The following is a 17103-nucleotide window of genomic DNA, read 5'->3' as shown; positions in this document are numbered from 1 at the left end:
CACTTAATGAAGACAAAAACCTCATTAGCTTACACTAGTTTAAATGAACTTTTAAAAAATAAGTCATGTATTCTTTGGAGGTAGAAAACTTCTGAGAAGGCTGTATGGACAAAATATGCCTGCAGGCTTAAGCTCACAAGGTTCTGTGTGGTGCTTTCACTGTTTTTCCCCCATGTGTTCTGTGATCTGTAGCTCGAGAAATACCCACTATAATACAATTAACATTGGGACCTTACTTGTTCTACTTCCTGGTGGTTTTTGCATTGGCTGTAATGTATTTGTCACATAGTCCTGATGCGTTGCACTCAGTATGCATCCTTAAACCAATCTTTGTGTTTAATTTCTTCGAGGTCAACTCTGAGATGGGGCAGTAACCCTTTTCTCGTGTGTCTTATTTGATACCATATATTCCAGTGATTGCTGGGCAGTTTTATCTGTGTGTTTATAGCTTCAGCCTTTCTTGAGTGCCTCTTTTTCCACGGTTCTCTGTTTGCCTCAGGGGTTTTACTCATGGGAAGCAGAATGCAGGATATATGTAATCGTAATACTGCCATTCCTTTTGACTTTTTGGCCACCTCTGCATCTGCTTCTTAAATTATAAATTCCTTGGAGCAAGAACTAGTCTTGTGCATGCAAAATAATTTAATTCAGTTTGGGCTTAGCTGGGGTAAAATTGAATTTGTCCTGCAAGAATAGAAGTGGAAGGAAGTGCTGGGACATGCAGAGAGGTGGGGAATCATTATGGATGTCTGCTGAGTCTCAATTTGCTATGGATACACTTATGTTACTATACTTTTGATTTTAGACTTTCAAAGATAATGCAGTGAGGGCCCTTGCCTTGCTGCCTTGAAGACTGGTTAGGAAACTCAGTAGATAAAAGATAATGGAAAGTCAGAAAAAATAATTATAGGGTAATATAGGTTAATGCCTGCCTAGAGCTTGGGAGGTCGTAATTAAAGGTAGAGAGGTTTTTTTTAATTGTTGAATCCCAGTTTCCTCTTTGTTACGTATGTAGACAGACATCTATCTCTGTCTGTTGGTGATAATACTCCAGTGATTTTTACCAAATGATAGCATTTCATCATGTGTTATTAAATAGCTATGAGTGTTGTGAGTCAGGACTTATTTACGGGATCCTTGCTTTTCATTTTTTATTGTGCTGGCTGTTCCTCCTTGTCATTTGTTCATACTTTGACTAGCAGCTCTGAGAATTGAGCTGTGAGTGGCTTTACTAGGGATGACTTAGACAAAGTTTCTTTGCTCCCAAGGAAGTAGATAGGGTCCTCTTGTTGAGAACAGAAAGAAAATGTTGGTTCTTTTTATATTTTACCTAGAAACTTTCTCTTTCCTTTGCATTTTTCCCTTCTCCTCCAGAAGGCAAGGGAATAACTGAGTTTTTATATAAAATTAAGCAATTAAAGATGCTACTGTCACTTTGCATATTTGGGTATCAACGATACGTCATCCACACAAATGGCGTATATTATAAATTCCTCTTTGTTCTTGCAGACACTGTAGTAATGGTGGAATCAGACTTTTTTTCTAGGTTGGAATCTCTGAACTCCTAAGCAAAATTCTAGCTGTCTGCAGCTACAGATACTTAATCACCAAACTTTACATGGAAGACACTTTCATCAGCCAGGTCTTGACTGCAAAACGTAGTCTTCTCTTTTTATCCACAAAAAGCAGCAAGATGGAAGTTGAGTGTCAGTGTCCACCTGTAATTCTAAGATTCAGACTGGAAGAGGTTGAGGCTGTCATTCACTTACTCAGGCTCTTTGGGCAGACAATTGTGCTAGTTGCACTAGGGTGTTTGTATGCTCTTTATTCTGCATAAAAATGGGTAGAGATCAGAACTTCACATAGGTGAGTTGAAGAGGTGCAAGATGACTTCTGATGAGTAATGGCCTAGGTTGGATTTGTCTTGATTATGAAAGGTTGCGTATCTCATTACAAATCCAAACAGCCATCTACTACTCCTGCGAGGAATGAAAAGATGGTCGAGATATTCAGCTGTGAGAAGTTATCAACACTGAGCAGGTTTTTAGGAAAATTGGCTGGGTTTTCTTGGATGGGGTCTCTTGTGGCTTGTGAATGCGTGTATGTTCTTGAACTAGAGTGAAGAGAGAGTTTCGTGGTGGTCCCTTCTGAATTACAGTAAATGGATATACTTAGACTGTCTGAGTTGCAGTTAGGGTAATGTGGGAGTTGCTTAGTAGAAGCAAATGATTTTAGGGATTTACTTTCTTTGAGAGCATGTTTAATTAATAATTTGAGACAATAGAACTCTGCAGGGATTGTCTTGTTGAATGTGGGGAATTTTTCACATAGTTGGTGAAGAATAGTGAGCAACTGGGCTGGGACTGCGTTTTGTGCTCAGTTTTGCCTTTTGGCAACGTGGGTGTGCAACTTCTTAACTGGGAGCTTGCATTCAAGTGGAGACAGAAGGTAATTCTCCTGGTAGCTGCTCTTCTAGTGCGCTGCTACTCAAACTGTGCTGTTTGCTGCTGTGAAAGTGTCTGGATTTGACATTGTTTGACAATGCTTGGTGCCTGTTGGCAGGCACCATGACCAGAGTTTGTCTTGAAGTTGTGGCAAGGTCCTCTAAAAAGATCCTGGAAGCTAAGGAAGCAGGAGCCCTAGCGTTCGTTCTTCCAAAGTGAAATCCTGTTTAAGTGATGGTTAACTCTTCAGGATGGAGATTTCCTGATCTGTTAGGGAAAGCACCTAGTGTATGAGGGCTGCTGTGGTCCAAATAATGTGGCTTGTAGTCTGGGCTAGAGTTGAAGGCATGGAGCGAGTTCTTAATTGCATACACCGCATGATAGAACACGTGACTCTGTTCTTGAAGAACGTTTTCTGATAGATGTTTCATTAAATCTGTTGAATTTTCATGGGTACTTCCTTGTGTCACAGTGAAGTGGTTAGGGCTTTTCTTAAGTTGACACTGAAATGGCTGTGCTAACTTGATACCCAGATAAGTTAGAACATAATGCCTTGCTGAAATGAAATGTCTAGTTTGGCTGCTTTGTTTCGCAGAGATTTCCCAATAGTAAAGGGGTATTTTGGGGGGGGGAGGAGAATCAGAACATTTCATTTAGTTTTGTGCTTTACATTGCCCTTTTAAAATTCCTCCTGAGATACATCCATGAGTAGATTGGCTAAATTGGATATTTAAGGTTGGTTATTGGAAAATCCTTCTCTTGTATAGGGGACAAAAACCACCCTGAAATCTTCAGAAAGTCAGTTTAAGACTCTGCTTCCTCTGAATCTGTAGGTTTTGCTGTCCTTGACAGGCAGTTGCAAGATATCTGGCTCTAGTTGGGATTGCACAAGTGACCTGATGTGCTGGCTTTCAGATTTCTCTGTGGTATGTCATCTTTGTAGTCTGCTTCTTTGCTGTGGTGCTTTCTCAGAAGAGCAAAGGTATTTTCACACTATTGAATTTGCAAATTTCAGTGCTTCAAGAAGACTTCAAGTATTTCAGTTAATATATTGGGCCCAAGGGTGTTTTGAATAGAGCTTTATTAGAGCATAGCTTCTGCTTGTTTTCTTCCTCCCCTCTCTCCAACTTTGCTTTCTCCTTATCAGCTCTTTCGTGGTTTGCTGATCTGGTGTGACCTATCTGTGCTTCTGGAGAACAGGTTGTGATACTCATAGCATTTTTGTAAATGAGTGAAACTTTACATAAGGTACAAGCCATATAGTCCATCCACAGTAGCTTCTTCCTTGCAAATTGGCACGGTTAATTTTGACTGCTGATCGAAAATCTCCTTGACAAAGAGCTGTTCCAGAGCACTGAATCTAGTGTTGCCTGTGTCTGAAAACTTGCTTATAGGTGTATGCTGAGACAATTTTAAAGCTGTGTTCTCTGTATGATGATCTTGTGGGTCTGCAATGAACAAACTTGCCTTTGTGTGCGGATGTCATGTGATGCTGCATTCCCTCCTGTCAAGCGATCTGCTCTCAGATATCATGTTACTCCTCTTCCTTTGCTAAGGGTAACTTTTGTTCTAGGGTAGTTGTTTTTATTGGGAGCATCTGGCCGTGTTACTTACCTTGTACTGAAGCTGTGCTTCAGACCTTGATTCTGCGCTGGCGTGAAACTCCACTGTTGTTAAACCCTCAAGTGAGCCCTTCGTCCTGCTGCCAACAGTCGCTGTGGCATGGGGTCGCTTGCATCTGTTTCTGACAAATACTGAGCTTGGCACTGGCATGAGACATTGCTGTGCCCCTTCTTTACACCTTTTTCCCTCTGAATTTAAACCTTAGAAGGTCAGAGTAGGGGTGGGAGTGAAACGAAAAGCCCTCCCAGGGGTCAAATGAGCCAGATCTTAGTGTAGCCCTGAGTGCTTGTGCAAAAACATTGATGCAGACATGCACCTGGGAAGCAGAAGACTGTTTTCCCAAGGTACTGCCAGCTCCAGCAGGGCAAAATTAAGGTTGCTTCTTCTGTAATCCAATATTTTGGAAGTTTGCACCCCAACAATATGTGCCCGAGACATCGCAGGGTAACCTAAATTCCACGTTAATGAAGCACTTCCCTTGGTGAATAAAATCTGAGGAAAAACATAATTAGCTAACTAAGCCGAGCCACTCTGAAAGGCTGCCTTTCTTGCATTTATTTCTGTACCCTGAATCATTAATCATCTTGGCTAAATGCCATGTAAAGCATTAGCCAATCTGCAATTTCAATAGCTTTTTGCTTTGAATGCTAATGGTAGTAGCAATTCTAATGATGAATCCTTTACTACAAAAATAGTAGTTAAACCACCTAATCCTGTCTAATACTTGTGACTTCACATTCTTTCTTTACCGACTATTGTTATAGGAGAGGACTAAAAATAGTGCTGTAATCAGTTGATGGAACAACATATTTTAACCCTGGATCTAGTTGTTAGTGGCAAGCCTGTTGTTGACAGTGTGCGGTGCTTTTCTTATTGTCAGCTGGTAAATACTTTTTTTTCCCCTCTCCTAGATACTGTATGTGTGTGTGTATGCATGCAGGGTAGATATTATTTAAATAACGTGCTATGTGAGCTGTTCAAACAAGACAAACGCAGGCAGTCTCCCACAGCTGAGTAGGAGGCATTTGTTTCCATCGGAAATTTGTAAACCTTTGGTTAATTTAAAAGGCTTTAACAACTTGTGAGTATATAAATCAAGTGCTACAAGTATTTAGGCTATTCAACCAGCTATTTTTTTTTTTTCTTTCCTCTTCTCCATTCTAAGGATGTTTTATTCAGGCAGCAGCCTGAATGTTTTTGATATTTCTTGTTCTTACTGCCTCAATCCCGGTGTTCTTCTAGTAATGCCAACCTTTTTTTGAGGAATGTTTTACTAGAAAATAAAGAGGTTGGGGTTGGTTTGTTTTGTTGGTTTTTTTTTTTTTTTTCTATTACAAACTGAGCAAGACTTAAAATGTGGAGGCCTAATGGATGGAAACTTTACAGACACTTGCCTTTTCACGCTTGCAGAGCGCACTTGAGTTAAAAATAAATAAATATCCAAGTAATAATCACACTTTTGAGGGTAAGCGCCCATAATGTACCTGTGCAAAGAGGGAGAACTTGTAATGTCTCATCTCTTGTCTTCTCACAGAAACAAACAAATGCTATTCATCTTAGGAGCTGAGAAATCATAACGTTTTGATCTATCCTGCCAAGTATAACAGTAACACGATTTCCCGCATTACTCTGCAGGAGTAGAAAAGGAAAACAAGTGGTCTCATAGCAAGGTGGTCCCATCAAGCTTGTGCAGAGCTAAAATTGTTGGAGGGCTCCCGCCAGGCTCGCCAGGAGCACAGCTGTCATCAGCAAAGACTGAAGAATGACCCCTTCCCGTGGATTTGTGGTCACAGCGCCTGGCCCTTGCCCATGCTTTTGTTTGCCAGGATGGCAGATAAGTTTAGGGTGATTTGTCCAGAATTCCTTATGGTAGTATCTGTGGGATACACTGGAGTTCATTTGCTTGGCTGGCAGGACTGAAGGCTGCAGTTGACCCTATAATTTACTGTAGATCAAAGAAATTTTGAAAGCAGCCATTTACATGTTCCAACTTCATGAAATCCTGTCTCTGCAGTTCCTCTGTTTTAGCAGATGCTGTCCTGGGGGTTTTGCCTGCTGGTCAGAAGTGGAATTGGGGGACAGCTGGGGGCTAGATAGGTCCTGGCATAAGAAAGTGCAGGGGAAGGAGAAAGGCAGTCTTTGAAATGGGGCCACATGGGTAGCAGCGTTAGGGAGAAGGGAAATGGAGAAACTGGAGAACTGAGGCTTACAGAAGCAGCCTTCATTTGCTTTGGTTACCCTATTTAACATAATTGGCTTAATAGAAATAGATAGTTTAAGTCCTCTTCAATTGCTGTTACTGCTAATAAATGCAGATATTTGATCTGTTTAATGTTGTCCAACATCAAAAAGTAAAATAAAAATCATAAACCCTCAGGCTTCATGGTACACTTTTAGAGACAATTTTTTTAGATCATCAGCTAGAATATTTCATCAGCTAGAATTTTTAGATCATCAGCTGGTTATTTCTCAGCTTCTTTTTCTCCAAAGGATTTTCTAGTTTGTTTGCCTGTTTTCTCCTGTATGTTTGGCTTTTTCTTCTTTGTTTAATTCCACCTGTCCTTTCTCTTACTGGGAAACATCACTTGCATAAGGAGGAAGAAAAAAATCCTTTGTGATTAAGAGTGAAACTTAGCCTTTGATAGTTTTGCTGTGCATCTGTCTAGGTGAATATAAATTCTCCATAAATGAGGCTTCCTTAATATATAGGGCTAGTGTACAGTCCCCTGAGATACCTGCAGACCATGAAATGTGATACAGTATTACACTTCGAATTTATATGTAAAGGTCATATTAGCAACCATGTTTGCTTAATATAAGGTGCAGTATTAACACTGATTATTGACATTAATATTTACTTAAAATTACAATTCAGCTACTTTGCTGGTAGCTGTCAGCTTGGGGAAAAAAAAACTTGGATTATTCTAGAATAAAAAATACGGTACTGGAAATCCAAAAGGTAAATATACTGTTGCTCTCATGTTAATTTGTTAGGTCCTTCAAATCCCTGCTTAGTAATCATAAGGACAGTTTGGGGCCCCAGTTCCTGTTAATTTAACTGACTGCAGAATTCCTTTTGACAAGTGCCATTTAGCCCTGTAGGCCTTGTTGTTTGCTAGGTTAAAATTAACTGGAGTTTTCAGTACCAGCAGTGCAGTGTGTCCTATCAGGTGCTTGGGTTTATTGCTTCTTTCTGTGGGCCCACTGGTGCTTTTGCAGGTTTCCCCTGGTGATCCTTTGCTGCCTTGCAGCTTTTTAGTACTGGGGACATCAGACCCTGTTTTGGGATGGCTTGTTAGAGGTGTAACAGAAGAGGTTTGGTCCTGGTCTTTGTCTGTAAGTTGTTCCCTCTGTTCTTACCCTGTTTTGTGAGCAGTTCAGACCCTTGGGTCTTTGGCGATGCCTGGGATGATTGCCTGAGCCTGCTTTGCTCTTCTATAAGAAAAAAGTTGCAAAACTTCCAAATGCTGGCTATATCTGTGACAGAGTATGTTTCGAGGGGGGTGTTGAGAGGCAGGGAAAAGTGTCTTGCCTGGGTTTGTGGTGTAGCTGAGCAGCAGGTCCTGTACTAAATGGTACCAGCACATAAAACATCTTTAGCTGCTGGAATATTGCTTTCTCTGTTTCTGGTACAGCTATATAAATTCAAAAGTGTTCCAGATACAGACAAGAACCTAGTGTCTGTGTAGCTTTGGGACCAGGAAAGCATTTGCTTCTGAGCTTCTGTCATTGAGTTTTGCAATGGCGAGGCCCTCTAATCTTACTTTAAAAAAAAAAAAAAGTGTAATTGTCCTGTGTAAGATGGCTACCTGACATAAATTAGCTGTGTGCTGCTTGAGGGGTTGGAAAATCCACAGTGAGTATGTTTGATGCAGAGTTGCTGAGAGGTTCTTCTGCTGTTTAGGAGGTTGAGTCTTGAAAGTGGCCACTGGCCTAGAGAGAAATTGGTTTGCGTTGTTGCAATCTGCAGTAGGTGAGAGCAGAAAGCATTCTGTGGTTTGGCTTGTCCCCTCTAAAATAGGCAGTGGGTATCTGCTCTTGAAACTTGGAAAGGCCTCTCTAGCCTCAGCATGTATGAGGCCAAGGGTTTTTATTCAGGAGACTGAAAATAAGATTTGGAGGTCTGACCTAGAGTGAGTGTGCAATGAATAATACAGCTGTCTCTCGCTTTATCGCGTGTTTTTCGGAGCAAGGGTGAAAATTGGTTAAGAGGGCTTTTGAGAGACTGAATTGGCTTAAGCCTTGGTGAAGCAAAGCAATCCAGTGGGTTTACTCCAGTTTCTCAGCAGGGCTCGTAGTCAGTGCACTGGGCAAATCTGCTTTGGGGTATGCGCTTCCACCATGCAGGCAGGAAATTATTTATGAGTTGGTGAAGTGGCTATAAGCTGGAGTGTGTTACAATGACACATTCATATATTAGCGTGCATGGAAATTACTTTTCTTGAATGAGATTCTCATTAATTTTGGTGAGATTTACATAATTCCTGAGCGCATACGCAGCATTTAATGTGAAGGGGAGGAATGTTCTTGTGCAATGAAATTATTCTGTAACTCTCATTCAGTACCAGTGTTGCTGATGTACAGAGCCTTAATTTTGTTAAGTAGGCTTCAAAAGCAAGCTTGCTGGTTTTCTGCCTTATCAGAAAGAACAAGTACTCTTGACAAGGTAGGGAGGTGTGTTCTTGGTAGTTGGCGAGGATGTGCACTTTGCATTGTGCTTTGCAGAGTTGGCTTGCCTGGAAAAGGCTGAAATGGGGGTGTGACTGAGGGGTATTGCTGGCTGAGAGCAGGAGTCAGGTTTTGTTGGATCACTTATGAGGCAGTTGGGACTACAGCTGACATCCCTTCATGTGATTCTTGACGTTTCTCGAGATCACCTCTTCCTCCAAGGAACCAGGTTGTCGTGTCGTATCCAGATGTCAGGGCATCGATTCCTTGTGCAGCCAAGTTCTCTTGGTGTTGTCTTCTGGATTTCTTTCAAAACTCTGGTTCAGTGGTGAACCAGATTTTATGGTAATCAAATCTCATTGACATTAGCACTCATCTGTGAAGAAGTTCTTTCTCTGTGGACCTCCTTGTTTGTAGTGTTTACACCATCGTGACTGCTCTATGTGTTTGTGTTTGTTATGGCTCAGTGATAGTTAACAGGAATAGATCCTGATGAGGTGGAAGACCATCTATATAATTTAATTACCATTTCGGAGTATGGCCTGCCTTTTGGAATGCTAAGGTGTAGGAAGTCGTGATTTTGGCTTTATGTTCTGCTGTTTCAGAAGCTATTTGTTCATCTTTCAAAAGGAAATGAAAGAGACCTGTGATATTTGTGCATACAGTGTAAGAAAATGAGGTGAAGAGGTGTCGCTATTTAATATTATAGAAGTGGGGAAATGAGAAGAGGACCTTTTGAGTACAGCCTTTAAAAACTGAAAAATAAGCTAGCCTGTATCATAAACAAATAGATACAGTGATGAGTAGAGATAAAGGAACTATGTGACTGAGAGAAAGGGCCTCAAAATTGGTGATTATATACTGTTTGAGCGTACAGTGCCTGCACGAAGACCTGATTTAGAAAATATTTTTAACCATAATTGGTAGGATTGATGAAAGAGAGATGATGAGGGGTGTGACTTAAAGATCTGTAATGAATAATTTCTTCCATTACCTGACCTCTGATAGCAGATAGAGAAGCCAATATTATTTTTTCAGCTTTTGATAGTGACTGGGGTAAAGTGTATTTGGGAGGGAGATAGAGGCAGCCTGTTTCTACTGTGTATCATTTAACAGGGAGGTTAGGATGGCAGTTTGCAATCTAAGACGTGTTTAAAGGACAGGTTCCTTCAGCCCTTGAGAGGAGTGAAAATAATAGCGCTCTGTTAAGTGTGCAGTTGAACCAACCAGGTATGAAAAAGCTGGAGTGCACTTTGCTTTCATGTTTATCCCCCTTTTTGCCCTTTACCACTCTTCTTATCTTGGTCTCTGTATCACCTCTGTAGTAATCAACCATCATGGCATCGTTTGAAGACAAATATGCTTCTCCACACTGGAAATGGACAAATGGTCAGCACTGAGGAGAGCTGTGTGTGCTTACTGGACCGTAGGTCTTAGAGAAACAGGAATTGCTAAATTGTTGTGGTGTCTGGTGGGGGATTGTGAACTTGCTTTGACTGTGTTGGAGATGATGTTGTTTTTAGTTACACCAGCTCTAGCTTCTCCACCAAGAATTCAGGGCAGCATGGGAGCATGGCTCAACACGTGGATGTAACTCACATATTTGTGCTGCTGTAATTGGTTTAACGAGATGATAACATGTTTTTCTACTCAAGACAAATGCTTAAACAAGACGTCTGTGAAAATGTTCTTGCATTTAACATGAACAAATAAAATACACGATTCTAGCATTTTTAAAAATGTTTGGTACAGTAAGGATGACCATGTAACATGCCGAAGTACCATAAAGAGGGGTGAGAGAAGGGGCTGAGGAGTTGATTCTTCTTCAGAAACTGCCTGCATGTTCTGCACAGGGCTTTCACCAGGGATGTTAGTGCAACTGAAGTTGTGAGGGGAGCTCTGCTTGGCAGTGGGGAGTTGATGGGGCTGGGATATGACCAAAACAAAGTACAAATGTCTCTTAATACCCTTTAAGCTAGGAAGATAATGATTATATCTTTCTAGCAGCTTTTTTTTGAGGTTCCCATAGCACAACATCCACCTTTGGGAGTTTATTTGTTTTGGAGAAGTTGGGGGACGCACTAAGCAGCCTTTGTTTCTCCACTAGCACTTTCCACAGCACTGCAAGTCCTGGATCAGTGCCATTGTGGCTGCATCTGTGGTTTGCTGGGATGTTGCTTTAGCAGTGAGAGTAATGAACATCACCTACTGAATCTCTTTGTATAGCTTCTCTATTCCTCAGATGTCTCATTGAAATAATAATTTGCTGCTGTTAAGCTTTTGTGGCTTGGCATGTCTGGGGGTCGCAGCACTTTCCATGAGTTAGACTTGAAATGCTTCACGGAGGAATTTGGTCTTATTAGCTTCTGTCTCACACGAGGCAACTGAGATACCTTAGCTGGCAGATCAGTGATGGAATTGACAGTGAAGGGAAGTCCTTGGTCTTGCCTGGCACTGTAGTTTCTGGAAGGTGGAGTCCTGTTTTCACTCTGTGTGTTTGTCACTTGATGTGATAAGCGTCACCACAGAAGGTAGCAAGACTGAGGCATAACTGAAAATAACTTTCAACTGAGATGTAGTAATAAGAGGATACTTTATTTTTAAACTGTGATTCTGAGTGACTGGCCATTGAGGATTTGTGAATTACATAAATATGTATTAGGTAATTTAACAATATGTTACTGATCTTTTGCAGAGTAGTATTGTCACAGAATAGTAGAAGAATTCAGAGTGGAGGGGACTTCTGGAGGTTATCTGTGGTGCTTTCCCTACATCTGATATTCTTGGATGAGGTCTATTGAATCTTGTCTTAAAATAGAAATAAAGCGTAATCACAACAAAGTCTTGACTTGGTTCTGCTGGAAATAGTGGCATGAGTATTAGAAGTCAGGGTTAAGGTCAGTGAACATGGTGTAACTGCTTACAGCACTGGTCACTGGCAGCGTGGTGCGTTAGCATCTAAACCAGTTTTTGGTTTTTTTGTCCTATAAATCACCCACCAGGTATTACTGGGTTCCTTCCCTTGGCCTAGAGGAGGCTGTGTCCAAATCACCTGCAATGTCTTCAGTGGTGACATGACTAAACACTGCACATTAAAAAGAATCCATAAGGGACTGCAGTGAACAGAGTGTGTGGATTACTCATAAATAAGTGTTTTACAAACTGTTACCCCTGCTCTAGCAGAAAGGTGTATCAGATCTGTTGGGTAGCAGGGATTATGTAAACATTGAGTAGGAGGTGTGTAGTATTGCCTATGTGCCATCATAAGTGTTTGTGGCTGTTGTAATAAGTGCTGCTTTGATACAGGTGTGTTATCTGAGGAGGCCAATAATTTAGGCTGAATCCTAGCACGTGGTTGTACTTCTGTGCTTTCTTCTCAAGCCCATAGTTGGTTTTTTTGGGGGGGGGGGGGGTGGGGAGGGGGGATTTTTTTTTTTTTTTTTTGCTTCTGCACGTGTGCTCAATGGCTGCATCTGTAGGGACTTGCCTGGATGGGATTTGGGAATGAAATCAGAAGTGTTTTCTTGCATTTTCAAAATATCTGACTTATTTAGCTAACAGTTTTAAGTTGCTGCTTTTTTTTTTTTCCTGTTCTAATTCAATCAATTTTCATCAAACCATGATCCAAAGCAGAAAATGGCACAGCTGGCCAAGTAAATTTATAGCTACAAGTCCTCCAGGTGAGGAAGGCCACTGTCACCTCCCAGGGCCCTCCTCTTTTTCCTGCAGTGCCTGAGCTCTGCCCTCCGTGAATCTGGAAGGACTGCTTCACTATTGCCTTTCCCTTGTGTGCCTTGCCTTAGCTGGCAAGTCTTGGGGCCCCCAGCATAGCCACGGAGCTGTGTGGCTGCCATGCCACACACCGGCAACCTCTCGGGAATGAGAAAAAGGCCATACCCCATCAGGGGTTTTCTTAAGGTCTTTTGCAGCCCAGTTTGTGCTTCTGGATTTCCACTTTGAGACATTGTTGTGGGTGCAGTAACTAAAATAGGCAACTGATCTTAAGGCATTGCTTGCTCTCCTTTCTTCATCCCCTGCCCCCCATTTCAAATGGTGTTATTTCATTTAATTTGCTTTTTGTTTCTACCATTGTGTTTTTCATATCAATGTAACTTGAATATAAATCTGCCTATTTTATACAAGAGTCTTTACTTGATTTTCACCTGAAAGGAAATGATGCTGTCTTGCTTGCTTATGCATTGACTCCCTCACCTGAAATCATGCAACTTACTGTGAAATATTAGTCTTTGCAGTGAACTTAGCAAAGGCAGTTGCATTGGACTTTGTGTGTCTAAAAAGTAATTGCTAGTTTTTCCTTTTTTGTGTGTGTATAAATCTAACACTATAAACATTGTAGCTTCTGGGAGTTTTAAAGGTAAGTCATCTTTTGGAGCTCAATAACCTTGTTATATGCTGTAATATGGAATGTAGCTCTCAGTTTGTATCAGAAAAATTGCTATAAACTATGATTATCATTTAAAAAAAACACACACACAAGCATTTCCTCATGTATTTTTCTTGCCCATCTATAAATAGGTGCGTTCCATGGATGAACTGAATCATGATTTTCAAGCGCTTGCTCTGGAAGGACGGGCTATGGGAGAGGTAAGTGAGAGGCCTATAGAAAAAAGTCTGTGTATTTTGGGGGGAGGAGGAAAATAAATAACAGTTTTTGAGGCTGCTGGAATGATTCTGAACTTGAGAGCTCTCCATTATGACTGTGAAGCTTGTGTGTGCGTGTGTGTGTGTGTCCGTGTGTCCGTGTGCACTTTAACAAAAACCTGTCAGGCTGGAATACATCTTAGTAGGAGGAACAGCTAAGCCCTCCACCTGTTGTATCATCAAACAGTAAAATGGTGGTTGTAAAAGAACAGTTAGAAATATGTCTTGTGACAAGTGTTACAATACTTGTAGCATGTTTATTTTGGGATCCAGTGATCTCAGACCCCATAATATTGTGGGTTTAGTTGTCTGTCATTGTCCGCTGCCCTGTTTCCACTCCTGGCCACCTTTTGGCTCTTGTCATAAAGCACAGGACTGTGTTTAACGTTTAAAGTAACTGGGCAACGTAATCAAGGGCTGCAGAAGTGATAAGCGCTTCGGACAGGTCAAAGGACTGAGCAGTGAGTTGTCAGATAATGGGCCCTTCAGTTCTAACTTTATAGAAATCCAGTGAGAGTTATTTTAATCTCACAGGGCAGTAAGGAGTTGGCGGATTTGGGGGAGATGGCCATTGGTTTTCTTTGAAAAGAGAGAATTTACTTATTTTTAGAGTGACTTGAAAGAATAGCAAGTTACTGTAGTTGGCTATGTTAGGTTCCTGCAAGTTGGATACAAATGCTTCTTTTCCTTGCCTCGTTCCCTTCTCCTTTATAGTCAATCTGTTTAGAGGCTTGTGGAAGAACAGAGATGAGAACATCATGTCTTGTAGGAGGATATTAATGTGCGGCAGGTAACCTAGATGCAGGTCTGTTGTTTTGGAGAGACTTCCTTTTTGCATTCCTGTCTGTCAAGTTCAGGCTAGTTCATTTTCTCCATGTTTAGTCCATCCTATCTCTGCTACGTAGTTTATGAGCCAGCTTAAAAAACAAACAAACAAAAAAAACCCCCAAACCCTAGAATCCCAAAATTACTGTTGTGGAGAAAACAGCACACTAGGACTATTGTGTGGTGGGATTCATAAGAAGATGCCCTCTCTCAGATGAAAGACCTCAGGGAATTCATGGTGCTTGCAGCTTAGCTTCTCTCCTCTCCTCCCTTCCTTCTCTGGAAGATCGTAATACTGAGTTGCATTTTAATTTGACAGTACTTGATAGGAAAATCTCTGTTTCTCTAGGTTATGTTAACCTACATTGAGACTATTGACTAAGAGTAGATGAAAATGATTTACAAAGGAGAAAACATGACATTAAAAATCTGTCTAAAGTTGCTGAAAAACAGCTGATGTGCCTCCATATGAAGCACGCCAGTGGAATGACGGGGGTGTGAAAGTTCTGTGAATATTATTTTTTTAACACCTCACTTGGGCAAGACATTCATTTTCAGATATAGAGCCTACAGGCTCTTTGAAAGCCTGTTAAGAGTAAATACAGAACTTGTTTTGTACTTAACATGGCATTAGGTCATGTTAGCTTAAATGCCTGAAGGCATTCCTAAATATGCTGATTTTTACCAACTCTTAGTTTATTTAGCCATTTCTTGAGAGAAGTGAATTTGGGTTTGGTTTTTTGAGGATGTGAAGTTTGCTTTCCAATGATGACTCACCCTCCCCCCCTTCTTCTAATGTGTGATGCAGAAAGTTTTGGAGATGGCACTCTTTTGTCACTGGGCTTTTCCACATGCTGGAATGTGCATGGTTTTCCAGGAAAGGTGACATTTTGCCCTTCTCTCTAAGCTAAGACACTATTTCTTGTTTCTCTTGGTGTTTTTCTTCCTCGGTCCCACAGTTTTCTTTCTTTATCCGTTGAATTTTATTTGTATTTCCCCAAGATATTTCAACATAGATCCATCTGGCCAATTTAAGGAACTATGTAAACTGAGATCCCCGCAGGATCTGCATATTGGCTTTCAAGACTGTGTTCTTCAACTACAGACTTTGATTTTGTGCAGCATGCCCTATCTGTTGTTAAGATGCCTTAGCAAGGCACTGATGGTTTCCTCCCTTCCTCCTGCTCCTGGAATGTGAAGGAAACTTGTGGAGAAAGACAGTACTAAGAAAAAATTTAAGTCTGAAATGAATGAGGAAAAGAGCAAATTTGATTTGTATTTCTTGATCTTGTGTCTTCTGAGCTTTACCTGCAGGAAGCGTCAATAGTCTCATACTTTTGAGGTGATAGTGAAAAACCCAGAGGAGAAAGATGAAGAAAAGTGTTTATGCATTTAGTGTATCTCTTTATCTTGTTTTCTTGCTGCTTAGTAAGCAACATCATAATTTTAGCGATTTAGAGGAGTCTGTGCCTCTGAAGGCGTCAGTTTTTTTTTAAAGGGTGCTGGTAAACAGTTAAATCTCTTCTCTGGATTTTGACAGCAGGATAGGTAGTATTTGGTGATGAACAGATATCCTAATCTGGGGAAACTGAGAGTAATTAGAAACCCCACAACTTTCATCTGCCTTGTGGCTGTTTCTATCCTCAAAATCCCACCCTCCCGCACTGCAAGCGGCCTTCTACCCCCCTAAATTTCTGTATGAGTGGAAGTGCAATACTTTCTCAAATGTGAGATTGAAAAGAAGAGCCACAGAAACCCTTTTGCTCCACTCTAAAATGGAAAAGATTTGGGCCATTGATAGTGATCATGGTCAATAATGTTGAAAGTAGCCTTCTGAAAGGCTCCCCTTTTTAGCATTTTGTCCAGGTTGTTAGCTGTAATGAAGGAAGTCATCTTGGAGCCTCACTACAAGCCACGTAAGCGTAATGAAATCTTCACTAGTTTCGTACCAAACTCTGCTTCTTAGCATATGTTGAACTGGAAAGTAATAAAAAGCAATGGTTTATGGCAACTGGTGAAGAAAGAATGGCGCTTCAGAAGTTGTACATAGAGGCCAGTTGGTTTTGCTGCTTTAGCTGCTTTGGACCAGAACGTGTGTCCGTGCTGCTTGTGCTGTCTTTTGAGGTCTTTGATCACACAGCAGTGATACTTATCTGAGGCTTAACATGAGCTATGCAAGTTCTTTCTTTTCTGGCCTTTGAGGCAGGGGAGCTGGATATCTGCTTTTCTTTGCTTAAATCCATCTTATCTGTAGCTTTGCAATATTGAATATTCATGCACTGTCTTTTGGGGATAGTGGACAGTGCAGAGAGACTGTGAGGTGGTATTTGTCATCAGTGCATTACATGCATTTTGAACTGTGGCAACATTATTGATTTGGTAGTATGTTATGCTGCGAGATAAGCCTCTGTCTAGAGTAAAAGAGCAGCTGGGTGAGTAGCTAGCTGTAACTTAATCCGGGAGGGTGGGAGGAGGATGGGAACAGAAAGACAGGCAACTGGTAGGTACTTAACTTCAAAAATAGAAGGAATTGGACCAAAAATTTTGAAGTATGAATATCAGAGGTAACAGTGAATCTCACCCTACACTTGAAAAGAGATGCTGGTAAGAAATATTTTCCACTTCATCAGACGAGCATTTAATTATTGCTCTCTGCTGCTGTCGCCTGCAGGTTTTAGTGCTGGAGTCTAGTGTAGGTCTGGCTCTGGCCAAACAGTGAAATTGTTACAACCCCCTTGTTTCTTTGTAGCAGAGCTCTTAAACGTCAAAGGCTGAAGTGATAGGTGGTTCACCATGTACACGTTTATGTCTCCTTGATGCGATTGGTTAGGTCGTAGATAAGGCCCTGCCTCTCCAGTGACAAGCGTTTTTTTTTAAGCAG

At 41.1% G+C, this 17103-nt stretch overlaps 1 protein-coding gene across 11 annotated transcripts in view; it reads left to right on the top strand.

The window, feature by feature from the left end:
- The window catches only part of PUM1 (pumilio RNA binding family member 1), a 78047-nt gene that overhangs the window by 6518 nt on the left and 54426 nt on the right, over positions 1-17103 (top strand). For all 11 annotated transcript variants that reach the window (XM_030038355.1, XM_030038346.1, XM_030038350.1 and 8 more), the window contains one exon: positions 13272-13340. In XM_030038355.1, the coding sequence (XP_029894215.1) occupies positions 13272-13340 (69 nt within the window). The remainder of the gene's footprint in view (positions 1-13271; positions 13341-17103) is intronic.

This window comes from Aquila chrysaetos, chromosome 16, assembly GCF_900496995.4.
Source record: "Aquila chrysaetos chrysaetos chromosome 16, bAquChr1.4, whole genome shotgun sequence".
Taxonomy (NCBI): Eukaryota; Metazoa; Chordata; class Aves; order Accipitriformes; family Accipitridae; genus Aquila; species Aquila chrysaetos.
This window is presented reverse-complemented; position numbering and strand designations above follow the sequence as displayed.